This window comes from Sparus aurata, chromosome 18, assembly GCF_900880675.1.
Source record: "Sparus aurata chromosome 18, fSpaAur1.1, whole genome shotgun sequence".
In the NCBI taxonomy this organism is placed as follows: Eukaryota; Metazoa; Chordata; class Actinopteri; order Spariformes; family Sparidae; genus Sparus; species Sparus aurata.
In genome coordinates, this window is record NC_044204.1 from 23854331 (window position 1) to 23882301 (window position 27971).

Below are 27971 nucleotides of genomic sequence, written 5' to 3' on the forward strand. Positions count from 1 at the left end.
TTAAAGTTCAGATGCAGAATTTCTCATTTCAACCATCACAACAGAGTTCTCATAGTCCATCTCTTCAGGGACAGCAGAGCCTTCAGCTTTCTCATATTTTTTCTTCTTGCAAAAATAGATGGCGATCCCACTGAATATAGGAATCACCACAGCTGTTCGCAGACCAAGTATGAGCAGGGGGTGATCTGTCCAGAGACACAAAAATCACATGTCAAGTTATCGCTGTGATAGGACAGAAGAGTTAGCTGAGTAACAGTTTAGTGTGATGTGAGTGAGGAGTTTTGTGGATGTTATCATGCAATTCGCCTTACCCTCAGTTTGCTCAGTGCACAGGGTGTTATTTGCTTCATGCACCCACTGTGATATGTGTGTGTCATTGGAGTTCCAGTCAATGAATATGATGTAATATGATGTAATTATTTTTCATCATGTTCTCACTCACCACAGGTAGATATCTTCTCTTCCTTCGAGACTCTACTGACGTGGTTGCTGACTGAGCAGACCAGTTGTCCTCAGAGTGATGGTGTTACTGTCTTTACTTCCAGAGAGGAGCTGAGCATCTGTCAGTGTGTGTCCATCCAGAGTCCAGCTGTACTGAGGACTGTCCCCTCCCTCAGAGGAGCAGGACACCCTCATCTCTCCCTGGGACAGACACTCAGAGATCAGCAGGACAGAGGACACAGGAGCTGAAGGAAACACACTCACATCACTTTAGATGATTTTGGTCATTCTATATTTCTGTAGTTTCTAGCAGCCATAGATACAGATATATGTAGAAAATGAGATACATGTAAACATGAGAAACTTGGTAATTCTGTAAAGTTTCTGATACAGAACAGACGGGTATATGAAGAATATATAAACTGTGTTGTTCAGTCAAAGTGTTTATATTGATCAATGTTATTTATTTCCTCAATAAGCAAAAAAAGTTATTTACCTTGAATGTTCAGGTGCAGAATCTGACGCTCCCGTCGTCGTCTTGAATTAAAACTTATGAAAGTATATTCACCACCATCAGTCCTGCTCAGGTTATTGATCCTAAATGTTCCATCACTGGGAGTAAATGAGGATCTGTTTTCTAACTGATTAAACCGAATATGATTCCTAAACCCACTGAGTATTTGTGTTTTGTTTTTGAACCATTGGTATATGTGTATTTCTGAGGTGCTGTCCATCAGCCGGAGGACCACAGTTCCTCCCAAAGCTCCATAACATTGAGCTCCATTTATTCTGCCATCACAGTAGGTTTCCACACCTGGACATTTTGAAACAGAAGTTGAAAAAAAGTTAACAATTTTGATCCTTTAACTTTCAAAATATAATTACCAATGAGACACAGTCAGAACTACAGAAACAGTGAAGCTGCTGCAGCTCTCTGTCACTGTGACCGGTGGTGGAATGTAACTAAGTACATTTACTAAAGTACTCTGATAAAGTACAGCTTTGAGGTACAACATTCATTTTACAGATATGATAAGTTCTCACTTTCTTTAGATGAATATTTTACATAAACTAAAAATGAAATATATAATGTATTGACATTGATGAAACTTATCAAATATATGTTAACATGATGAAATACATGAAATGAAACACTTGTAAGTTCTATAAGAATTTAGTAAATTACCCTTCGTACTAAATATGGAACTATTATATGTTATTAAGATTCTAAAACTTTCATGTGTTAATAAACTTAAATATTCATATTTACATGTATTTTTTATAGCAGATATTGTGTTTTTGTTGTATCTCCTCAGACCAAACTATGAATATATATGTATCAAATATATGTTCATGAACATTGTAAGTTGAGTCACTAAAGTTAAAATATTTCAGTAAAACATTGTCTTTAAGCCTCTTTCAGTCATTTTCAATGGTGTACAAATGTTTTAAAGTGTGTACAAATGTATTTCAACCATTGTATTTTTTTAGTATCTGTTATTTGTATTTCAGTTTCAGTAATAAAAGAAACAGCTTGAATTTCCAGTCATATATGCATGATTCTATTAATAACAACAGAGAATTATTTCTTGTTGTTTCACTATCACATATCTTTGGCAGTTAATCGAAGATCAAAGCTGATCAAAACATATTTAATCATGTTTTTTTTCTATTTAAATGTAACATGTTGGTCAGTGTTTCGGCTACAGCACATTTGAAGATGATGCCAAACTGTTGCCAACATACTTCGATCACAAACCTGCATTTAATGTCTCAAATAAAATAAAAGTTAAATATTGAATAAAGGACAACACGATGTCAGAATAAGTGTTGTAATTATCAGTATTTTTCATCATGTTCTCACTCACCACAGGTAGATGTCGTCTCTTCCTTGGAGACTTGACTGACATTATTGCTGACTGAGCAGACCAGTTGTCCTGAGACGTCTTGTCTCAGAGTGATGGTGTTACTGTCTTTATTTCCAGAGAGGAGCTGAGCATCTGTCAGTGTGTGTCCATCCAGAGTCCAGCTGTACTGAGGACTGTCCCCTCCCTCAGAGGAGCAGGACACCCTCATCTCTCCCTGGGACAGACACTCAGAGACCAGCAGGACAGAGGACACAGGAGCTGAATGAAACACACTCACATCACTTTAGATATTCACACAAACTTGGTCATTCTGCACAGTTTCTGATAGAGAAGAGACACAGATACAAATATATAAAGAATATGAAAGATATGTTGTTCAGTCAAAGCATTTATATTGATCTTTATATTGTTATTCACCTTGAATGTTCAGCTGTAGAATCTGAGGATCTAACAGTCGTCCACTTCCACTCTCATAGATTGTCAGAGTATATTCACCACCATCAGTCCTGCTCAGGTTATTGATCCTAAATGTTCCATCACTGGGAGTAAATGAGGATCTGGTTTCTAACTGATTAATCTGAATATGATTCCTAAACCCACTGAGTATTAATGTTTTGTTTTTGAACCAACGGTATCTATATATTCCTAAGGCGCTGTCCATCAGCCGGAGGACCACAGTTCCTCCCAAAGCTCCATAACACTGAGCTCCATTTATTCTGCCATCACAGTAGGTTTCCACACCTGGACATTTTGAAACAGAAGTTGAAATAAAGTTAACAATTTTGATCCTTTAACCTCCAAAAAATAAATAACAATGAGACACAGTCAGAACTACATAAACAGTGAGGCTGCTGCAGCTCTCTGTCACAGGCCTGTGACCAGTGGTGGAATTTAACTAAGTACATTTACTAAAGTACTCTGATAAAGTACAATTTTGAGGTGCAACATTCATTTTACAGATATAATAAGTTGTCACTTTTTTCAGATTAATATGTTACATAAATACAAAATACAATTTATAATGTATTATAAATGTATGACATTAATGAAACTAACCAACAGACTGTAATGACGATTAGATACACTCAAAATTAACAACATTAAACTGCTCCTCACATGATAATGCATCAGTAATAATAATAACCTTTAATACATACAAATATATATCATACATGATGATGTATATTAAATAAAATGCTTTTTTACATACATTTTTTAACAATTTAGTAAATTATCCTTCTTACTAAATATGGAACTTTTATATGTTTTAAAGAATCTAAAACTTGCATGTATTAATAAACTTTAATATTCATATTAAAATGTATTTTGTATCAAACATATAGCCTTTTTGTTTTATCTCCTCAGAAGAAACTATAGATATGTATGTATTAAATATGTTTATGAACATTTTAACTTGGCTTGCTTAAGTACTGATCTTTCAGTAAAACATTGTTTTAAGCCTCTTTCAGTCATTTTAAACTATGTACAAATGTTTTTCAACCCTTTTATTTCTCATCTGTCTCTCATTTGTATTTCATTTCAGTGAAAAAAAATAAAATAAAAAGAGAAGAAGTAGAAAATAACATCTTGAATTTCCAGTCATAGATACAGAGTACTCAAAATAACAATGGAGAAATCCTTCATGTTGTTTCACTATCACAGATCAATCAAATCTGTGGCAGTCAATCAAAGATCAAAGCTGATAAAAACATATTTAATCATACTTATTTCATTGATGTGTGTCTTGGGTCGGTGATTGAGCTGCAACACATTTGAAGATGATGTCAGACTGTACTTTTAGAGCATATTCCATTTAACAACTGCAAAAAATGTGTCAAATGAAAAAGTTTTTAAAAAATGTGTGCAGCAGAGTCTTGATATGACAATAAAACATCTGAGAAGAACCTTTATATGTTGAAGAAATTTAAGTTCTGGTGTAATGGCATGATGTCACTGTGATTGGGATTCAGATTCAGCATTAGCTTTATAACTCAGTCAATCTTTTCTACATATGGCATTTGAGTGTGAATAAAATAAAGCAGCTTTCATCAGGAACGTCATATCAAAAAGTTCAACATCTCACCATGAGAGACCCCGAGCAGCATCAGCAACAGTCCAATCACAGCCTCCATGTCTCCTCAGTGTTCAGCCTCTGTTGATCCAGTCAGCAGCTTCCAGACAAACCTCTCTACTTTATTTAACAGCAAACATGCAGATCTTAAACTGAGCAGCCTGAAACGTCTTTTCATAGAGATCGACTTTAGAAAAGAAGTGAAAAACTGAAACGTGTGAAACTCCTGAACAAGCAGGGTGTTGTTAAAATAGTACAGTCTGGTGGTGAAAGAGGAAGCTGAGTTAATGTGGTCAGTACAAAGTTGTGAAATCTAAAAGTCTCAGAAACAAAATGTCAAGCTGATTTCTCCTCATATGAAAGTGTTACTTGGTTGCAGACATCTTGTTGTGTCCTTTGAGCTTTGCACAATAATGAACTCATTGAAAGATGAGTGCAGGTTGAATTTACTTGATGTAACATGTTTCTGTCATTTTGCGTTAACTTTTCAATTTGAGATTACAAAGTTTTAATAACTTTTAAAATCTTAGACATGTTTTGGATCAAAAACTCTGTACTGTGAAATAACTGTATTATTTTAGTGTTTCACTGCATCAACTTTATCTAATCTAATATAAACACAACCACACTGTGCTGTTTGCCCACAGTGGTCTGGAGCTATTTCTCTGTAATGTTCTGGGTTTGAAGCTCATGTGTATATTTCCTCACGTCACCTTCCTCTCTCTCTCCTCTCATTAGAGTCTGTCGCACTCCACTGACTCTTCAATGAAGATAGATGTCTTAAAATATAGAAATCGCTCTGACATTACACTTGCAGCAACAAACAGTAAATGTCTAGAGAGGCAGACTGTTTTATTAAGGATTCTTAAGACATTAACAGCTCTATAGATACTTTCTGTTAATTATTCTATACAAACATAATTTACAGTCAGTGATGTGCACAAGGGGGGGCAGGGGGGGCAGTCACCCCCCCTTGTGGCCCAATTGTTGAAAAACGCACGCTAAAGTGCCCTCCTGGGAGCCAAAACGTTTGCTAAAGTGCTCTCTTGGGAGCCAAAAAAGCATGCCAAAGTGCCCTCTTGGTTGGCAAAACACACTAAGCTGCCCCCTTGGCTGGTTAAAACATGATAAACTGCACTCTTGGGAGCCAAAACAAGCGCTAAAGTGCCCTCTTGGGAGCCAAAACATGCGCTAAAGTGCCCTTCTTTTCGCCCCTGCCCTTCAAAAAGTCTGCGCACGCCACTGTTTACACTCAATATCTAGTGAGCAGATTGTTTTAGTAAAGCCACTTGAGCAGTAAAAGCTCCTTGATTATTTTTTATTGATTAGTACTTTTCCTGCTCTTTCATACACACAGTGTAAGAACTGCTAGCTGTTATAAGACTTTTCTTTTTCCTCGTGTTATGTTCTAAAAAACAGCCACACCAGTGACAACATGTCTGGCTCCTGTCTACATTGTGAAGCTCTACACAGGTGCAACAAAGGCTGAACAATGAGCGCGACAACAGTGTGTTTGTTCTTTCTCTCTGTGTTTACTAACTGCTCACAAAACAATATCAAAGGTGCATACCACCACTTGCTGTGTGTAGATGCTGTAGTTGTTCAGTCAACAAAAGCAACAACAGTAACCTCTGTGAACCAGTAGAGGAAAACCTCACACCTGATACTGACGATGAGTCTGGTGTCAGCATCATTAAAGGAACAGTTCATGATCAAAATGTCAACATACAGGAAGCTTAAATAAACTGACTGATGTCACATGACTGTCTGACAGGTTTTGAATACAGAACAAACAAAAGCAACTAGATTAAAGCTTAAGATTAAATTTGACATCATTTACATTATTACTCAAAGACAAATTAACATATATTTGTAATTATGATCAGATGAGAAATACACAAAATCATTATTCACATAATTAAATATTTTCAGACTCAAAAATTTAAATCACATGTGTGAATGTGCTCATAAAATGATAGTTTAGTCTTTAGTCTAGTCAGATGCCAAATCAACTAGAAAGTTAAAACTATTTATCTCCATAAACATCAACTTTTCTCTTCGTGCATATGTGAAACATAAAAGTCAGACAGCTCCACTTGTGATCATAGAACTTGAGTCACAACACATAACCTTTGTTCAATCAGAGCTTCCACAGTGACACAAATGAAGAAAACACTCAGAGACTTATTATGGGAAGGTGTTTGTGAGCTGCTAAGAAGTAAATTTGAGAGGAACTGGAAGAGATTATGATTTGGCTATAATCTATTACATCCATGAAGACTTGTGTCTTGATTGATTGGTGGGTGAAGGGTTTCATTGACATCATGATGTTACTCTTCTCACCCACAGTGGACGCCTCTGTTTCTGTGATCGTGGTCGGGGCTGTTGTTGGATCAGTACACTGGGTTTGGCTGGTTACAAGCACTCTCTGTAATAAGTGCATCCCATTGGATAAGCTGCAGTCAGTGAATCTGAAGCCTACAGAAAAGAAATAGATTGATAACTGATGTAAGCTAATCTTCAGCGTCATAATCATCAAACTGTTTTCCACTCATCTTCTCACTCACCACAGGTCAACAACCGACTGACGTGGTTGCTGACTGAGCAGACCAGTTGTCCTGAGACGTCTTGTCTCAGAGTGATGGTGTTACTGTCTTTATTTCCAGAGAGGAGCTGAGCGTCTTTCAGTGTGTGTCCATCCAGAGTCCAGCTGTACTGAGGACTGTCCCCTCCCTCAGAGGAGCAGGACACCCTCATCTCTCCCTGGGACAGACACTCAGAGACCAGCAGGACAGAGGACACAGGAGCTGAAGGAAACACACTCACATCACTTTGGATATTAACACAAACTTGGTCATTCTGTACAGTTTCTAGTACAGAACAGACATAGATACAGATATATGTAGAGTGTGAACATGATGTAGTGAACCACAGTCAGGTGTTGTGAACTCAGCCCAGGTAGTCCAGCCAAACTCCTCCCTTAGCTCCTCCCCCTGCCCAGGTGCAGTGTAAAAGGCCTCAGCTGGCTCAGTTCAACCTCTTGCTGGTCCCTGGTGGTGGTTGCCTGCAAGGTGGCTCACCTGCTGCTGTTCTGTTTTGCTTTGTGTGTGTCAGGTTTAACTTGTTTAATTATCAGTTGGGTTGTTGGTTTGGTTAACGTTTGATTGTCTTTGTTTCAGGAAATGTCTTTTTTTGTTTGCTTGATTATCAGTGTGGCCTGGGTGTCCTCAGGTATTTTTTCCAGTAGTCTGCCCCCATTGAGGCCTACTGATTTTAGTTTATTATACTTATTCCACTAGAGTTTTAATATTGTTACAGTTGGCTTCTTTTAGATTGTTTCTGTTAATAAAATATATTTTCTTGTACTCCCCTTGTTTGAAATCTCTTTTAAACACTTCCAGTTTCTCTTTTTTTAGGTTTCCTTTACAGCATTATAAAAAAAAAACATTTGTTCTACTCATCTACTGTCTGCCTCATCGGTCTCGACCCTGTGCCCCACCCACCCCCACCCCCCTTATTTACATTTAACTCAGCTCCTTGCCACAATGACAAGTAAAAAAGTTATTCACCTTGAAAGGTCAATTGTAGAGTTCGCGGCTGAGAGCCAAATGAATCAAGGATTCTTGGAGTATATTCACCACCATCAGTCGTGCTCAGGTCATTGATCCGAAATGTTCCGTCACTGGGAGTAAATGAGGATCTGTTTTCTAACAGATTATAGACAATCATATTCTTTTTCCCTTGCAGTATCATTCTTGTTTCGTTTGACCACGCCTATCTAAATATTTCTGAAGCTGTCCATCAGCCGCAGGACCACAGTTCCTCCCAAAGCTCCATAACACTGAGCTCCATTTATTCTGCCATCACAGTAGGATTCCACACCTGGAAAATTGGAATCAAGTTGAAAAAAGTTAACAATTTTGATCGTTGGATTTCTACAAAATGAATGACAAGACGCCACTAACAAATATGTCAGCCCATTATTCTGGATAAAATGTTTTTGCAAACCACAGATAAGTCCTAGGTTGACTCTTGTACCAGACATGGCACATCAACTTCACATTAAATGCTTAGTAGACTAAGTGTTCAGCCTCTGTTGATCCAGTCAGCTACTCTTAAGCTGAGCTGTTTGAAGGGTGTCAGAAAAAGAGGAAGGAGAAGAAAAAGAAAAAGAAAAAGAAGATGAAGTAATCAGAAATTAGTTTTGGATAAGAGGGTGTGAGGGTGCTGTTAAAATAGTACACTTTGGAGGTGAAAGAGGAAGCTGAGCTAATGTGGTCAGTACTTACAAAGTTATCGACTGTAAAAGTCTCAGATTCAGTTTAAGATTCTTATATAAAATTGTTTCTCTGTTGCAGCCTTTTAGTTTAGTTGTTGGACAAATATACACAGTCACTGAGCTTTGCACAACATCAAACTATCTGAAATAGTGAAACAAATTCAGGTTGAATGTTCAGAAATTGTGTGAAGTAACATCAGAAAAATGTTTCTAATGTTTTGCGCTACATCCATTTTCACTTTGAGGTCACGCAGCTTTAATTATTATAAAGATATTGTAAACCAAAAAGCCTTATAGACTTATTGGATCACTACCTCTGTGAAGGACTTTACCATTGAACCTCTTTGTCCGAAGACCATCATCGTGACGACATAAAGGTGTTTTGGGCAGACAGGAGGACACGACCATCGTTAGGATGCTTGTATGCATGGACACTTGTGTGAAGTCTGTTTAACATAGTGATGTCTCAGTATCATCGTCATGTTTTATTTGTCTGTTTCAATACTGGACCACTTCAGACGGTCAAAGCTCACACGACATCCTCAGACAACACAGTGATGCTTCTCGTGTTTTCGACAACACGTCAAAGGAAGCAGAATATTGCAGGCAACCAGTTCCTCACTGAACAGTATGACAGGATGTTAATGTCTTATATTCTTGAATTTTATTATATTATTGAATTTTCTTTTCAGCTATATGTTGATGTTTACAACCAGCCTGGAGACTGAAGACAAATTGCAGGGTGATTGTTTTTGTCTTCTGTCCAAGTCGTGTATCAACAGGGTGAAAACACAGAGGCATGATGTTACGCTGTCCCTCCAGCATTTACTGACTGACTGAACCCAGCAATATTCTGCCATCAAACTAGGATTTGATGCAGCTGTTCAACTGAGTTAATTGTTATGAGTTAAGTGTGATTATCAGTAAACTGTGAAGTCGGACTTCGTGTTAAAAGCTTCATGACCATGTTGTTTTATGTAACGGTTGGATTGAGTGGTAATTGTGGTGTCATTCACTACGTGACAAGGAAGTAGCTTCTTCAACTCAACTGATTAATTCACATCCCCATTTACAACAGAAATGGTGCAAAAATAATCACCCTCACATTGTGCTGTTGGCTTTCAACAGGCTGAAGCTTTTTGTAATGTTCCTGGATGGACTCAACAGAATATGAATGTCTGAATGTTTTCTTCATCTTTCTTTCTCAACTTTAACTTGTTAGAGTTTTGTGGCCTTCCACTGGCTATTCTTCATTAAAACACCCTAAAACGTTTTTAAAAAGTGCTGATATTGCAAAAAAAACAATCAAAAAGAAGTCATCAATGTAGAGAAAGCTGTTTTATTAAAGCGGTTCATGATCTTAAATGTCAGCAAAAAGACAGCTTACCTAACCTGACTGACAGGTTTCAGAGACAGAACAAACAGGTAAAAAACTACAACAAAACTGCTACTATTAAATGCTTTAAATGTTTCATATTGTTACTGTTTGTATACAAAGCAAAGCAAAACAGATCAATATTTCTAAATATCGTAAAAAACATTATATTTATTTTAAATTAGTCCGACTGAATGACTTGAATCATATTTTGTTAATATGCCAGTGACTCTCATGGTGTGAAATGACAGTTTGGGCTTTAAAAGACAATGTTAAAGACATGCTTTGGTTAAAAAATCATCATTTTTACAACATACAGAATAACTAAGACAAGTACCAATACAAAAGCAAAAAGCATTCACCTTCAAAACACAAACAAAAATGTCAAAAATATATCAAGTCAGATGGCTCCACTCCACTGATCGTAGAACTAGGGTCACAGTATAACATTTGTTCTATCAGAGCTTTCACAGTGATGCAAATGCAGAAAACACTAAGAATTTGAGAGGAATAAAAAAAGCAGAAGAGAATTTCCCCTCTAAACACTATTTTCACATCCTGAAGACACAGAGCCAACAGCTGAGAGGCGACACTGAGATGTTGGTTCAGAAAGTTAAAGTTCAGATGCAGAACTTCTCATTTCAACCATCACAACAGAGTTCTCATAGTCCATCTCTTCAGGGACGGCAGAGCATTCAGCTTTCTCATGTTTCTTCTTCTTCCAAACAAAATAGACGGCGATCCCGACTAATATAAGAATCACCACAGCTGTTCTCAGACCACAGATGAGCAGGGACTGATCTGTTCAAATAGAGACACAAAAACCAGGAGTGGATTTTGACTTAAGCACCATGGGTCATCTCTGCTGGAGGAAGTAACAGTTTGATTACTGTGGGTGATGTTTTGAGTGAGTTTTGGACATTATTTTTTTACTCTTCTTACCCACAGTGGACGCCTCTGTTACTGTGATCATGGTCATGTCAGGCTCCTTATCCACAGTGGTCGAGGTACGGGCTGTTGTTGTCTCATCACACAGGGTGTTATTGGTCTCGTGCAACCACTGTGATATGTGCGTCCCATTGGAGATGCAGTCAATGAATATGAAGCCTGTAGAAAGAAACAGATCATTACTGATGCACATAGTGTCAGAATCAGTGTTGTAACTATCAGTTATTTTTCATCATGTTCTCACTTACCACAGGTAGATATCGTTTTATTCTGCGAGACGCTACTGACATTATTGCTGACTGAGCAGACCAGTTGTCCTGAGACGTCTTGTCTCATAGTGATGTTGTTACTGTCTTTATTTCCAAAGAGGAGCTGAGTGTCTGTCAGTGTGTGTCCATCCAGAGTCCAGCTGTACTGAGGACTGTCCCCTCCATCAGAGGAGCAGGACACCCTCATCTCTCCCTGGGACAGACACTCAGAGACCAGCAGGACAGAGGACACAGGAGCTGAAGGAAACACACTCACATCACTTTAGATATTAACTCAGACTTGGTCATTCTGTACAGTTTATGATAGAGAAGAGACACAGATACAAATATATAAAGAATATGAAAGATATGTTGTTCAGTCAAAGCATTTATGTTGATCAATGTTACTTATTTCCTCAATAAGCAAAAAAAGTTATTCACCTTGAATGTTCAGCTGTAGAATCTGAGGATCTAACGGTCGTCCACTTCCACTCTCATAGATTTTCAGAGTATATTCACCATCATCAGTCCTGCTCAGGTTATTGATCCTAAATGTTCCATCACTGGGAGTAAATGAGGATCTGGTTTCTAACTGATTAAATGAAATACTATTCTTTATCCCACGGAGTATTACTGTTTTGTTTTTGAACCATTGGTATCTGTGTATTCCTGAGGTGCTGTCCATCAGTCGGAGGACCACAGTTCCTCCCAAAGCTCCATAACACTGAGCTCCATTTATTCTGCCATCACAGTAGGTTTCCACACCTGGACATTTTGAAATAGAAATTGAAATAAAGTAAACTATTTTGACCCTTTAACCCCCAAAGAATAAACAACAATGAGAACAACATTTTAAAATGTGTAAAAAAATGTTTTTCAACACTTTTATTTCTTTACTGTTGTTTGTATTTCAATTTCAGTAGAAAAAGAAGAAAAAAGAAGAAGTAGAAAATGACAGCTTGACTTTCCTGTCATACATACATAGTACTCAGAATAACACCAGAGAGATCTTTGTTGTTGTTTCACTATCAGAGATCTTTGGCAGTCAATCAAATACCAAGGATGATAAAAAGAAATAATTAATCATATTTATTGCATTGATGTGTAACTCTTGGGTCAGTGTTTCAGCTGCAACCCATCTGTATATGATGTCAAACTGTACGTTTAGAACATATTCGATCTCACAACTGCCAAAAATGTGTCAAATCAAAAACTTTTTGGACATTCAAATGTTGTTTTGCAGTACATCCATGAACAAATATATGACAATAAAACATCTGAGAGGAAACTTAATATATTGAAAAATTGTAGGTCTGGTTTAACGGTATGATGTCACTGTGATTGGGATTCAGATTCAGCATTAGCTTTATAACTCAGTCAATCCTTTCTACATACGGCATTTGAGTTTGAATAAAATAAAGCAGCTTTCATCAGGAATGTCAAATTAAAAAGTTGAACATCTCACCATGAGAGACTCCCAGCAGCATCAGCAACAGTCCAATCACAGCCTCCATGTCTCCCCAGTGTTCAGCCTCTGTTGATCCAGTCAGCAGCTTCCAGACAAACCTCTCTACTTTATTTAACAGCAAACATGCAGATCTTGAACTGAGCAGCCTGAAATGTCTTCTCATAGAGGTCGACTTTGGATAAGATGATGTGACAACTCTGACCAAGCAGAGAGTTGTGAAAATAGTACAGTTCGGAAGTGAAAGAGGAAGCTGAGTTAATGTGGTCAGTACTTAGAGACATATAAACTCTAAAAGTCTGAGAAACAACATGTCATCTGCTTAACGATTTCAAAGTCGATTTCTCCTCATATGAAATATAATGTTGTGTCCTTTGAGCTTAGCACAATAATGAACTCATTGTAAGATGAGTGCGGGTTGAATTTACTTGATGTAACATGTTTCTATCATTTTGCTTTAACTTTTCACTTTGAGGTTGCAAAGTTTTAATAACTTTTAAAATATCTAATATAAACATAACCACACTGTGCTGTTTGCCCACAGTGGTCTGGAGCTACTTCTCTGTAATGTTCTGGGTTTGAAGCTCATGTGTATATTTCCTCACGTCACCTTCCTCTCTCTCTCCTCTCATTAGAGTCTGTCGCCCTCCACTGACTCTTCAATGAAGCTTGACGCCTGTAAATATAGAAATCGCTCTGACATTACACTTGCAGCAACAAACAGTAAATGTCTAGAGAGGCAGACTGTTTTATTAAGGATTCTTAAGACATTAACAGCTCTATAGATACTTTCTGTTAATTATTCTATACAAACATCATTTACACTCAATATCTAGTGAGCAGATTGTTTTAGTAAAGCCACTTGAGCAGTAAAAGCTCCTTGATTATTTTGTATTGATTAGTACTTTTCCTGCTGTTTCATACACACAGTATACGAGCTGCTACGATGTAATGAGCAATGATAGTTTATTTGATATTCCATAGCTGTTATAAGACTTTTCTTTTTCCTCGTGTTATGTTCTGCTTGTAAAAAACAGCCACACCAGTGACAACATGTCTGGCTCCCGTCTACACTGTGTAGCTCTACACAGGTGCAGCAGTTCGGCGTTATGAGCGCGACAACAGTGTGTTTGTTCTTTCTCTCTGTGTTTATCTGCTGCTCACAAAACAATATTAAAGGTGCATACCACATACTGTGTGTAGATGCTGTACTGGTTCACAGTAACCTCTGTGAACCAGTAGAGGGAAACCTCACACCTGATACTGACGATGAGTCTGGTGTCAGCTGTCATTAAAGGAACAGTTCATGATCAAAATGTCAACATACAGGAACTTTAAATAAACTGACTGATGTCACATGACTGACTGACAGGAACTAAATTAAAGCTTGATAAAAATTAATTTGGCATTATTTACATTTTTACTCAAAGACATAATTAAAATATATTTGTAATCATGATCAGATGATAAAAACACAATCATTATTCACATAATTAAATATTTTCATACTCAAGCACTTAAATCACGTGTTCATATGCTCATGAAATGACAGTTTGGTCCTTAAGATACCAAATCAACAATTTCAGAATATATAGCTTATAAGTTAAAACTATTTATCTTCAAAACATCAACTTTTCTCTTCTGAGAAAAATATCAAGCATATGTGAAACATAATAGTCAGACAGCTCCACTTGTGATCATAGAACTTGAGTCACAACTTATAACCTTTGTTCGATCAGAGCTTCCACAGTGACACAAATGAAGAAAACACTCGGAGACTTATTATGGGAAGGTGTTTGTGAGCTGCTAAGAAGTAAATTTGAGAGGAACAGGAAGAGATTGTGATTTGGCTATAATCTTTTACATCCATGAAGACTTGTGTCTTGATTGATTGGTGGGTGAAGGGTTTCATTGACATCATGATGTTACTCTTCTCACCCACAGTGGACGCCTCTGTTACTGTGATCATGGTCAGGGCTGTTGGTGTATCAGTACACTGGGTTTGGCTGGTTACAAGCACTCTCTGTGATAAGTGCATCCCATTGGATAAGCTGCAGTCAGTGAATCTAAAGTTTAATTATCAATTGGGTTGTTGGTTTTGCTAACGTTTGATTGTCTTTGTTTCAGGAAGTGTCTTTTTTTGTTTGCTTGATTATCAGTGTGGCCTGGGTGTCCTCAGGTATTTTTTCCAGTAGTCTGCCCCCATTGAGGCCCACTGATTTTAGTTTATTATACTTATTCCACTAGAGTTTTAGTATTGTTACAGTTGGCTTCTTTTAGATTGTTTCTGTTAATAAAATATATTTTCTTGTACTCCCCTTGTTTGAAATCTCTTTTCAACACTTCCAGTTTCTCTTTTTTTAGGTTTCCTTTACAGCATTATAAAAAAAAAAAAAACATTTGTTCTACTCATCTACTGTCTGCCTCATCGGTCTCGACCCTGTGCCCCACCCACCCCCACCCCCCTTATTTACATTTAACTCAGCTCCTTGCCACAATGACTAGCAAAAAAGTTATTCACCTTGAAAGGTCAATTGTTGAGTTCGAGGCTGAGAGCCAAATGAATCAAGGATTCTTGGAGTATATTCACCACCATCAGTCGTGCTCAGGTCATTGATCCGAAATGTTCCTTCACTGGGAGTAAATGAGGATCTGTTTTCTAATAGATTATAGACAATCATATTCTTTTTCCCTTGCAGTATCATTCTTGTTTCGTTTGACCACGCCTATCTAAATATTTCTGAGGCGCTGTCCATCAGCAGCAGGACCACAGTTCCTCCCAAAGCTCCATAACACTAAGTTCCATCCTGTTTGCCATCACAGTAGGTTTCCACACCTGGAAAATTCGACACAAGTTGGAAAAAGTTAACAATTTTGATCGTTGGATTTCTTCAAAATGAATGACAAGACGCCACTAACAAATATGTCAGCCCATTAGTCTGGATAAAATGTTTTTGCAAACCACAGATAAGTCCTACACTGTAAAAAATGTCTGTAGAAATTACGGTAAAAAACTGTCAATAGCAACAGTAAAATACCGTAAAATAAGAAATTGTATATCACTGTAGTAAATACATTAAAGAAATTTATTTACACAAAGAATTACCGTAAATCAAGAAACAGTAAATAACTTAAATTTTACGGCCTTACTAAGTAGAAAATATGGAATTTACTGTGAATGTTATAAAAAGTTTGCTAAATTCACGGTAAAATACCGTAATGTCACAAGCGTGTAATTACCCTAAAATTGACGGTATCATTCTGTCTGAATTACAGATTTTGCTGATGTTTACGTTTAAATTTACGGTACAAAACCATTAAATCATACCATCATTTGTATAGAAAGTAGAATGTTAAAAAGTATGGTATATTTAAGCAATACATCATGACAGGCCGTGGTATGTGCTTATTATATCACAGTTAAGGGGCATTGTTCGGGCCGACACAAAGCACTTAATGCAATAGAAAACTATAAATGTTGTATTATTGTCAAAACACAGTGAATTAAGATAAGATTAACTTTATTGTCCCACAGGAAAACATAGGCCTACAACAATCGTTAGAGTTTATCATATAGAGTTTTATTGCAACATTGTTAACACATCCTTTTTGAATAATATGGAAGTCCATTTCCGCCACTTGATGAAAAAAAATTATGAGATACTAAGTCAAAATTATGAGATAGCTAAGTCATAATTATGAGATACTAAGTCAAAGTATCTCATAATTTTTGTCAAGTGGCGGAAATGGGCTTCCATAAAATAATAGTATATTTTATTTTATATCTTTCTTTTGTATAGTGAAAACACAATTTCTATTTTTATTTTATTCTTGTACATGTCCTTTTTTTATTATATGTAAAACATGACAATGAAAACGTTGTTGTGTTTGTAGTTGTTCGTGTCAATAAAGCTTTATTGAATTGAGGAGAGAGACACAGAGAACGACAGAGAGAGAGAGAAGACAGAGAGAGAGAGAGAAAGAGAGAGATGACCACGGAGTTAACGGAAGCTAGAAATTTTGAATTTCAGTTCACCGCCATTGCTTCGCGCCCACAGGAACAGTGTTTGTTGTTGTGACAGAGAGACAGACACACAGACACACAGCTAGATAGATAGATAGATAGATAGATAGATAGATAGATAGATAGATAGATACAGACAGACAAGACAGACAGACAGAGAAGAGAGAGAGAGAGAGAGAGAGAGAGAGGACCGCGAGTTAACGGAAGCTTGAAATTTCAGGTCACCGCCATTTCTTCGCGCCCACAGGAGCAGAGTCTCTTCTTCAGGTAAGCACATTCACAGCTCATTGAGACTGTCTGATTAACGTTAGCTAGCCGCAGAGCCACGTTAGCTCTTATTAGTTGACTTTCAAGCAGAGGAGTTCAGGTAGCTATATCTTAAAAGTTGCTGGACATGTCACTATCTGCTTTTTGCCGAATAAAAGAGTCACTTAAGGGCTCTGAGAAGTCGCTAACGTTAGCTAAAGCTAACGTTGCTAATGCTAGAAAAATGTTTAGCTGTAACGTTAACTTCTGTAGCAAGTCGGTTAAGACTTTGATAATGGAGAAACTGGTTTACTCTTAATAAAAGATGATACAAGGAGACTTGGATGTATTACGAAGGAAACATTTATTGACACTTGATCTAGGCGAATTCAAAGATAACATAACAAGTGAGAATGATCCCTTTAACACCTTAGCCATACCATTTTTTAACAAATAATTTCACCTTCTCCACAGCACGGTGCAGCTGGATAATGTAAGGCAATCAACTTTGCAGGAATGCGGTATGGCCAGTACTCTGATTCGTCGTCATCGTTATCAGCACTCATCTTCAGTGAGTACATTTAAATAGATTGGCTTCTGAACTGGTGCTGCCATTAAATGTTTTTGTTTCTTCATACCTGTCAAATACTTACATGGCCACATCAATAATTATGTCTCCCATATATGTCTACTACCCTGTTATCTGGAGTTCCTTAAGGGTAAATCCTCGGAACTATCCTTAAAAAAATCAAAATCACTGATTCGATGTCAAATCCAAAGGATTGTGTGTTTTCAGCTGTAGTCACTCTCCACAGTTTCTCCCTCAGTCTCTCTCAATCTATTAGATCTGCTAAATCTGTTAACTGTTTTAAGCGCCTCCTGAAATCATATTTATAGGATGGCCTTTTTATGAGATTTTTTAAACCTACTCTTCATTCACCATTTAATTTTTTTTCTGTTCCAACTTCTTTAATTAATGTTTTGTTTTTTGTTGTTGTTGTTGCGGGAAGCACTTTGCAACAGTGTAAGTGCTATATAATAATAATTATCATTATTATCATTAACAATGTTTTCTTTGTTGTCTTTCTTTGTCTGGTTGCAGTGAGATTCATGCCAGTCCACAGTAAACACCTGATTGAAGACTGCTGGTGAATTTTCAAGCAGGAATGATGACAACACCTGCCCAAAGTTCCAGTTTCCTTAACACTGTAACATGTCTGTATGAGACTCTGTCCCACCTGTCTTCAGTCAAGTCTGGACCCAATGACTCAAACACCAGTCTTGTCAAGGCTAATTAGAGGTAAGCTATGGTTTATGTCAGTGTAGCAAATGAGTAGATGCAAGCACAACTCAAACTACACTCAATCGATCTCCCTCAAGTGAACGGTGCCAACAGCTTCATACAAACATACAGTAGAAAAAAAAAATCAGTATTATGGACAGGATTCAGGATTTAGGCTGCAATTCGACAAGGGTGAAACAAATAGTGATGATCACTTAGTCCTGAAAAGTGACTGTTTCTACTTTTCACACTAATACAATAAAATAAATGAAATACTCCTGATGACCTGCAAAACTATATTCCAGAGTACTGGTTTCATTCTATGTATAGCTCATTGGAGCTCAGTTTAACAGCAGAAGGCTGAATTTATCTCTGTAGGCATCATGCTCAGGCACTGCATCAATCTAACCTTTGCTTTGTTTCTTTTTTCTGGCTGCAGAGAGGATCATGCCAGTCTACAGTGGACACCAGATGGACAACACATGAGTCTTCAAGCAGAACTGGTGACTGCTGAATGCTTTAATTTCCAGTTTCTTGAACACCATGTCCATGTTAAGAGCCCTCTTCAGCCAAGTCTGGACTCAGTGACTCATTAGTGTTGATCAACACAGGGCAAGTGGCTCCTTTTTTCATGACGTTTATTTCTTCTACCATGGACTATCCTTCATATGTATGGACACACACTGTCTTTTGAAGATGTCAACACTGCCTTGTCAGGGCTTTCCACTATGACACAGACTAGCCAGCCATAATACATAAGTAGCCAGCCGGGGCAGGGGGGGGGGGGGGGGGTACGATCTTATACACTGGTCTTAAATGTAATAATAATAATAATAATAATGTAGTAATAATGAATAATAATAACACCACAGTTATATTTATTTTCATTTATTAAAACTTGGTAGTAAACTAAAATAAAAATACTCTGAAGTAATAACTTATAAAACAAATAATAGTCTCAGCCTTTCTCAAGCATTGTTCTATGCTGTCTTCACAAAATCAATTTCCAAACAAGTACAGACAACTGAGGAGTCAAGTTTAACATTACTAAACAAAAGTCCAGAAAGCTACCAGCACTTCAGAGTCATTTTTTCCAATAGTTTTATATACCCATTTCCCTCTTTAATCATCTTCACTATTGTCACTATCTTCCCATTCAGGATCAGAGTCCATGCCCAGCTCAAAAAGGGCCCTACTAAGATTCTTCTTGGTGCTTGCAACACCCTCTCCCTCAACCTGGACCCTTTTATCCATTAAGCCTTCCTCTTCATCTTCTTTCTCCTCAATGAGATTGACTTGGGTTCCAGTGCTGATGAGTGTTGGCATGTTGACCTCAGCATAATCTTTACCCCCAACTCTGGGAAGAGTCTTGAGAGATGGGAGATTCCTGGTGTGTTTCTGTCTCCACAGCTTGGTGGCTTCATTTAACATCTCTTGACACTCAGGGGATCTTCTTCCTGGGCCATTTATGGAGATGTGCAGGAGGGTAGAAAGCATGTCATTTTTAAGGGTGCTCCTCAGTCTGGTTTTTATTCTTTTAACAGCACTAGCACCCCTTTCTACCACTGCATTAGAGAGTGGTTGACACAGGCAAACTGTAGCCATGTCAACAATGAAGGGAAAGGCCTCTTTCAGGATAGCTTGCTCCTTGACAATTTTTTTCAGGATGAAAGCTGTCGGAGAGATATCTTCACCTTTCAGCACATGGGTTGGAACTCACCAACCTGCCATGACATATTTAAAGTTACTCCATTGTGCTAAAGCCTGGTCTGTGTTGAACTGCAGTTGCTCACAGATAACTTTAATGTGATCATCTCCATAGTTCAGGAACTGTACATCTGTGCTCTTTGGGAGGCAAGTAGGGTCAAAGACAGAGAAGGCCTGGAACACAGGGCAGGCCTCCTTGAAGCGATTATCCAGGTTTTTCACAAGCTCTGTGCTGTAGCTCTGGACCAATGTTGTAAGAAAGTGCATGATTTTAGGATCCTTTTCACCACTGAGTTCTAAAGCTGCATATGGACCATCAGAAGCAACATGGTCACTCAGGTCTTTGACAACATCATAGTTGGTCTGGATATCCTGAATCATAGCTTTTGTATATTCAAGAGATGGCTTCAGACATGAGTAACATGTGTGGTCTTTTTGAAAGATCTTGGACAACGTGTTCAGGTGAGGTAGCACTTTGTTAAGCATCAGTAGTGTACCAACAAACTTAGTGTTGTTCATACGTTGTAAGAGACCAGCTGCAGTTGCATCATTATCTTGAATGTCTCTGAAAGTCTGGAGTAGTGGGACTAAATGTTGGCCAACACTGGCAACAGCTTTGCCTGTTGAAAGCCACCTTGTGCGACATGCTTTCTGCACTTTAACACTGAGCTTTTTGTCCAGCTTTTTCCCAGCTTCAACATCCAACTTTCTTGTGATTTTACAGGCCTTTACAAATGCTGCAGAGTGCTTTGGGTATTCAAGCCATTTCCAGACTTGTTTCAATGTTGTCTCAACAACCTGAATGTACTTTACAAAGTCATTAGTGTCCCCACATGCCAGTGCAAGACGGTGGTTAATACAATGACTTCGAATCATAATTACTGCGGTCTTCTTCAGGCGTACTCCAACCCCTGATTTGGAACCTGTCATGACACTTGCGCCATCTGAACCAAAACCACAGAGATTCTGAGGAGGCAATCCACATTCTTTCAGCTCCTCAATGATGAGCTCTGTGATGGTTTCTGCATTTGCAGATGGACTGTTTTCAAGCACATCCTTGATTTCCAGGAAGTCAAAATGAGTCTCTCCATGAACATCAACATAACCAATGTAAATTAGTAACTGCTCCATCACAGCAATGTCAGAGACTTCATCCACTAGAATACTATAGTATTTGGCATCCTTAACTTTTGAAATAAGTTTCTTTTTAATCAGCTGGCCTAAAAGTAGTCTCATATTTTTCTGGCTTCTTTGGCTTCTTTGTTGAAAATGCTTCATTTCTGAGAGCCCCAAATCCTCTTCCAGTTCTAGGAGAGATTTTAACTTGCAGTTTGCCACTTCCTCCTTGCCAAGCCAGTACGTGGAAAGGAAAGAGTTGGTTGTGACTGTGTCTCTTGCTTGTTTTGCAGACTGATACTGAGCAGCCAAGGAGGAATGTCTTCTCTCCATCTCTTTTAGATAGGTTTCCTTGTGTGTATTGGATATGGCATGTTCTTTAATGGCACTCTGTTTGAAATTTATGGAGGCTGAGAGGTTGAATGTTTCCTGTTTATTAAACTTGTTAGAGGAATTGTGGATTCTGCAAAGCAAGCAGAACATCCCCTTTTCTTCAATGTATATCAGCCACCACAGACCTGTCTCTTCTGAATAAGCAATGTCCTTATTAGTAAGCCAACTATGTTTGAACAGGGTCTTGCCTCCCTCCTTAAGTCTAGACAGCTCTGTACTTGAAAGAGCAGAGCACACACCTGAGCAGGTGTAAGAAGAGTGGAGAGTCTTGCTCTTCATTGCCTCTGGAAAGTACTCTTCCAATAGTGTGATGACTTCAGAAGGAGGGACAATATTCTTGTCTGGCCCTGTTGTCCTGTCTAGGTCTGCTGTGGACCTGGCTACTGTTGCCCTGTCTGGGTGTGCAGTGGAGCTGCATGGTTCTTCTGTGTCCCTCTCTGGTTCTGCTCTGGACCTGTATGGGGCTGCTGTTTCCTCTTCTGGTACTATAAAACAAACATGTGTCTAATTCATGTAGCACATGACTGGAATTTACTAAATCACATACTGCAGCAGTAACAATATAAGACATGTAGGCCTACGTTAATTATGGTATAAGTGCTACCATTGAAATAAATAATCTGAAAAAAACTGAATCTGCAACAATGAATGTCCCTTCTGGGACGAATAAAGTAATCTGAATCTTACTCATACTCATACTATTCTGAAGCACTTCAACTGACCACTTCTCTTCTTTAAGAAGCCTTCCAGAGTCTGCTGATTACATTTTCTTTTCGGTGGCATTTTTCCCACACCTATGGGCAGGAATAAACAATGAACATGAACATTCAAAGCAGGAGAAGAATATGAACTCCAAAACCGTTCATATTATTATTATTATTATTATTATTATTATTATTATTATCAGCATCAATATCTACTCTATATATTATATTATTATTATTACAAAATATCGCATCTTCTTTTATTCATTAGTGTAACTAAGTATGCCAGACGCTAATGCACCAATAAAAACTGTGATATGCGCACTGAAAATAATAAATAATAGGCTATACAAGCTCACATGATATTGCATCATGAGGCGTTCTGGGCTTGTAAATATCTTATTGTCGGTGCATGACACCTTCACAGTCTGCAGTGGTGGCTACACAATTAAACACTCAGTGAACGTTTCTCCCTTAGCAGCTAATGAAAATACACTCTTAGAGTCCGTTTGGTTTCATTTGTACAACCGACAGTGTTTTTTGATGCCAGCACGTGTCGCAGGTATTGCTAAATGGACGCTGGAAGAGAAGAGTGGATTACCGGTGACAAAATAAGCTATTATGGTGAGCCCTGCTTCTCGCCTCCGACAGCCGACACACTGACTCCGCTGAGTGCGCGCGCACACACACCGCGTGTCGGGGCCGCGGATGAGTTTCTCTCCCTTGTGATCAATGAAGTCGGCGATGATCGGAGTAATTTGTGATTATTATCAGTACAAGCACAGCGAATCACAATTTTAATGAGTGCGGTTCAGTTTGACATTATTGTCAGTCTGTTAGAAAAACATTTAACTTTATTAAAATCGAAAAATAATAGTCATTAAAGTAGCCGGCTGGAGTTAACTGTGTAGTCGGCTATATGGCCGGCAGCCGGCGCTTGTGGAAAGCACTGCCTTGTGAGTATACTAGACAAGTTCTGTTTTTCAAAGAGAATGTGTATATGCAAAGAGATGTTCTTAAAGTTTATCAATAATAGTCTGTACTTTGGTTTACAATGGGCTTAATTGGATATTTCCTTTATAATTTACCATTTGCATTTGCTGACTGTAAAATCTACGCCAACAAACTGTAATTCCATGTGTGTTGTACCATATTTTTTATGGTGAAATTCTGGCAACCACAGCTGCCAGTATTTTACCGTAGTTGAACTTTGCAATAAAATACCGTAATATATCTTACAGTTTTACCGTGTTTTTTCACTGATGGACTGTAATTAGGTTTACAGTATATATGTTATTTTTAAAAGAATTTACCGTAAACAGGTTTATATGATAACTGTTATTTTTACAGCAAATTACCGTAAACAAATAACAGTTCTCTAATGTGAAATTTACAGTTACATTGTGACCGTATTTTCTACGGTAAAGTTCTGGCAACCACAGCTGCCAGTATTTTACCGTAAATTCTACAGAATTTTTTTTACAGTGTAGGTTGACTCTTGTATCAGACGCGGCATATTAAGTTCACATTAAATGCTTATTAGACTTTCACATAAGGAGTTGGAGGGGAAAGAGGAGGTATTATTGGAGCCATGGACATTTCCAGGAGTGTCTGTAGCGACCAAAACCATCCACTGGAAGTCAGGCAGCCTCCATCCATGATCCTGGCGATCAAAACAGGTATTATAGGGTAAACCGTTTTCCTCACCCTAACCTAACCAAGGGGAAGTCTACCCCTATGTTTTGATGGTTCAGTATTACAATCATACCTGCACTACATCATAACTTGTTCAGATGAACAGTAAATTTAAAGAAGAAGGAAACTAGATAGTTCAGGTGATATGTAAAAAAATCTTTCAATCTGGCATGGCAGCCATGATGGTAATTTTTACTTTATGCCATAACTGAATTATGTATTTTGAATCATATCTCCTGTGCAAAACATCCTAACTCAAAAATGTAATATCTACTCCTAATGTTTTGATGCTCAGTGATTACAATGATATCATACACTACATCATAACTTGTTCAGATTAACAGCTACAGTGAATTCAGCCATGCTGTGTGAAGAAAAACTAGAGACCATCTTGTGATGTGAACACACCATGAAGCCCATTAATGTATCGTCCCATGAGTGCTCAGTAGTCATAACTACATTATCACATGAGTACTCAGTGATCAGGGGTCGTATCACACTCATTTTCAACCTTGACCTTCATTTTGATCTCAACTACACACCTGCAGAATTTCATGATTGCATCTTGCACAGTTACGATGCTATAATACTGACAAAATGTGTTCACAGAGAGACAGACAGACATATCACCTTAAAGGATTTCTTAGGGAATAGAATTTGCCTCTGTATTGGATAAGTAATGTGTATAAATACTGATATACATTTAACATATATATATATATATATATTCTGTTGTGTAGTTGTATTTTGCAAAAATAATGTTTGGCTTTAACAAAATCACACAGCACACCTGGACTTGCCTCATGGCTCACCAATGAGAACGACTGCGCCATAAAAAGCTCTCAGGTTTTTTGTCCATAGCAAAGATTTACATCAGCCAATTGAAGAGCAACATTTATATTGGAACACTTTTAGTCCCACAGCTACATAAAATGCGTCAAATTAAAAAGTTCAGCATCTCACCATGAGAGACTCCGAGCAGCATCAGCAACAGTCCAATAACGGCCTCCATGTCTCCTCAGTGTTCAGCCTCTGTTGATCCAGTCAGCTGCTCTTAAGCTGAGCTGTCTGAAGGGTCTCAGAAAAAGAGGAAGGAGAAGAAAAAGAAGAAGACAAAGATGAAGTAATCAGAAATTAGTTTTGGATAAGAAGGTGTGATGGTGTTGTAAAAATAGTACACTTTAGAGGTGAAAGTGGAAGCTAAGCTAATGTGGTCAGTACTTACAAAGTTATTGACTGTAAGAGTCTCAGATTCAATTTAAGATTCGTATATAAAACTGTTTCTCTGTTGCAGCCTTTTAGTTTAGTTGTTGGACAAATATACACAGTCACTGAGCTTTGCACACAACATCAAACTATCTGAAATAGTGAAACAAATTCAGGTTGAATGTTCAGAAATTGTGTGAAGTAACATCAGAAAAATGTTTCTATCGTTTTGATTTACACCCATTTTCACTTTGAGGTCACGCAGCTTTAATCATTATAAAGATCTTTTAAACCAAAAAGCCTTATAGATTTATTGGATCACTACCTCTGTGAAGGACTTTATCATTTAACCTCTTTGTCCGAAGACCATCATCGTGACAACATAAAGGTGTTTTAGGCAGACAGGAGGACACGACCATCCTCAGGATGCTTGTATGCACGGACACTTGTATGAAGTCTGTTTAACACAGTGAAGTCTCAGTATCATCGTCTGGGCTCATGTTTTATTTGTCTGTTTCAATACTGGACCACTTCAGACAGTCAAAGCTCACACGACATCCTCAGACATCACAGTGATGCTTCTCGTGTTTTCGACAACACGTCAAAGGAAGCAGAAAAATGCAGGCAACCAGTTCCTCACTGAACAGTATGACAGGATGTTAATGTCTTATATTCCTCAAAACATTATAATATATGGATCCATTTGTTTGAATTTTCTTTTCAGCCATAGTTGATGTTTACAACCAGCGTGGAGACTGAAAACAAAGTGCAGGGTGATTGTTTTGTCTTCTGTCCGAGTTGTGTATCAACAGGGTGAAAACACAGAGGCATGATGTTACGCTGTCCGTCCAGCATTTACTGACTGACTTAACACAGCAATATTCTGCCATCAAACTAGAATCTGATGACAACTGTTCAACATCTTGGCTTCTAATTTGCAAACATGAGTGAATTGTTATGAGTTGAGTGTCATTATTAGTAAACTGTGAAGTCAGACGTTGTGATAAAGGCTTTGTGACCATGTTGTTTTATGTAACTGTTTGTTTGACTTCTAATTGTGGTGTCATTCACTACGTGACAAGGAAGTTGCTTCTTCAACTCAACTGATTAATTCACGTCCTAATTTACGACAGAAATACACACCAAATACACACCAAGGTGCAAAAATAATCACCCTCACATTGTGCTGTTGGCTCTCAACAGGCTGAAGCTGTTTGTCTGTAATGTGCCTGGATGGACTCAACAGAATATGAATGTCTGAATGTTTTCTTCATTTTTCTTTCTCAACTTTAACTTGTCAAAGTTTTGTGACCTTCCACTGAATACTCTTCATTAAAACACCCTAAAACTTTAAAGTGCTGATATTGCAAAAAACAAACAAACAAAAAAACCCAATCAATATAGAGAAAGCTAAACTGTTTCATTCAAGCGGTTCATGATCAAAATGTCAACAAAAAGACAGATTACCTAAATGGACTGACAGGTTTCGGAGACAGAACAAACAGGTAAACAACTACAACAAAACTTCTAATATTAAATGCTTTAAATGTTTCATATTGTTACTGTTTGTAAAACAAAGCAAAGAAAAACAGATCAATATTTCTAAATATCGTAAAAAACATAATTCTTTATTTCAAATTAGTCCGACTGAATGACTTCAATCATATTTTGTTAATATGCCAGTAACTTTATAGGTGTGAAATGTCATCTTGGGCTTTAAAAGACAATGTTAAAGACATGCTTTGGGTGCAAAATCATAATTTTTACAAAATACAGAATAACTAACTATAACTCACTAAGACCAATACAAAAGCAAAAAGCATTCACCTCCAAAAAATAAACAAAAATGTAAAAATATATGAATTCAGATGGCTCAGCTCCACTGATCATAGAACTAGGGTCACAGTATAACATTTGTCCTCTCAGAGTTCAGATGCAGAACTTCTCATTTCAACCATCATAACAGAGTTCTCATAGTCCATCTCTTCAGGGACGGCAGAATCTTCAGCTTTCTCATATTTCTTCTTCTTCCAAACAAAATAGACGGCGATCAAGACTAATATAAGAGTCACCACAGCTTCTCTCAGTCCACAGATGAGCAGCGACTGATCTGTTCAGACACAGAGACACAAAAATCAGGAGTGGATTTGGACTTAAGCACCATGGGTCATCTCTGCTGGAGGAAGGAACAGTTTGATTACTATGGGTGATGTTTTGAGTGAGTTTTGGACATTATTTTTCTTTTACTCTTCTTACCTACAGTGGACGCCTCTGTTGCTGTGATCATGGTCGGGGCTTTTGGTGGCTTATTTGATACAGTCAGCTCCTTACCCTCAGTGATCCAGGTAGGGGCTGTTGTTGTCTCATCACACAGGGTGTTATTGGCCTCGTGCACCCACTGTGATATGTGCGTCCCACTGGAGATGCAGTCAATGAATATGAAGCCTGTAGAAAGAAACAGATGATCACTGATGCACACAGTGTCAGAATAAGTGTTGTAACTATCACTTATTTTTCATCACTGACCACAGGTAGATATCGTTTTATTCTGCGAGACGCTACTGACGTGGTTGCTGATTGAGCAGACCAGTTGTCCTGAGACGTCTTGTCTCAGAGTGATGGTGTTACTGTCTTTATTTCCAGAGAGGAGCTGAGTGTCTGTCAGTGTGTGTCCATCCAGAGTCCAGCTGTACTGAGGACTGTCCCCTCCCTCAGAGGAGCAGGACACCCTCATCTCTCCCTGGGACAGACACTCAGAGACCAGCAGGACAGAGGACACAGGAGCTGAAGGAAACACACTCACATCACTTTAGATACTAATACGATCTTGGTCATTCTGTACAGTTTATGATAGAGAACAGACATACATGCAGATATATGAAGAATATGAAATATATGTTGTT

At 38.0% G+C, this 27971-nt stretch overlaps 2 protein-coding genes across 2 annotated transcripts in view; both read right to left on the minus strand.

Annotated features, from left to right (window-relative positions):
- The window catches only part of LOC115568775 (uncharacterized), a 54799-nt gene extending 29935 nt beyond the window's left edge, over window positions 1-24864 (minus strand). The window contains exon 1 of the mRNA XM_030396359.1: window positions 24826-24864. The gene's annotated coding sequence lies outside the window, so the exon portion shown is untranslated. The remainder of the gene's footprint in view (window positions 1-24825) is intronic.
- On the minus strand, window positions 1-27907 carry LOC115568649 (hemicentin-1-like). The gene is made up of 8 exons (XM_030396150.1): window positions 27595-27907; window positions 11672-11995; window positions 11231-11488; window positions 2727-3050; window positions 2310-2567; window positions 938-1255; window positions 483-686; window positions 1-185 (listed from the first exon to the last, which is right to left on the minus strand). The coding sequence occupies exons 1-8, from the start codon at window positions 27800-27802 to the stop codon at window positions 1-3; spliced, it is 2079 nt and encodes a 692-aa protein (XP_030252010.1). The 5' UTR covers window positions 27803-27907.
- Window positions 27908-27971: the final 64 nt, after the last annotated feature.

Excerpts from the sequence above, each read along its gene's own strand:
- LOC115568649 (XM_030396150.1), bottom strand. The coding sequence starts at position 27,802 with ATGAGGGTGTCCTGCTCCTCTGAGGGAGGGGACAGTCCTCAGTACAGC. Across the intron at positions 11,996-27,594 it reads TAAAACGATATCTACCTGTG|GTGTGGAAACCTACTGTGAT; the intron begins GTCAGTGATGAA and ends CAAAATGTCCAG. Across the intron at positions 1,256-2,309 it reads AGAGACGACATCTACCTGTG|GTGTGGAAACCTACTGTGAT; the intron begins GTGAGTGAGAAC and ends CAAAATGTCCAG.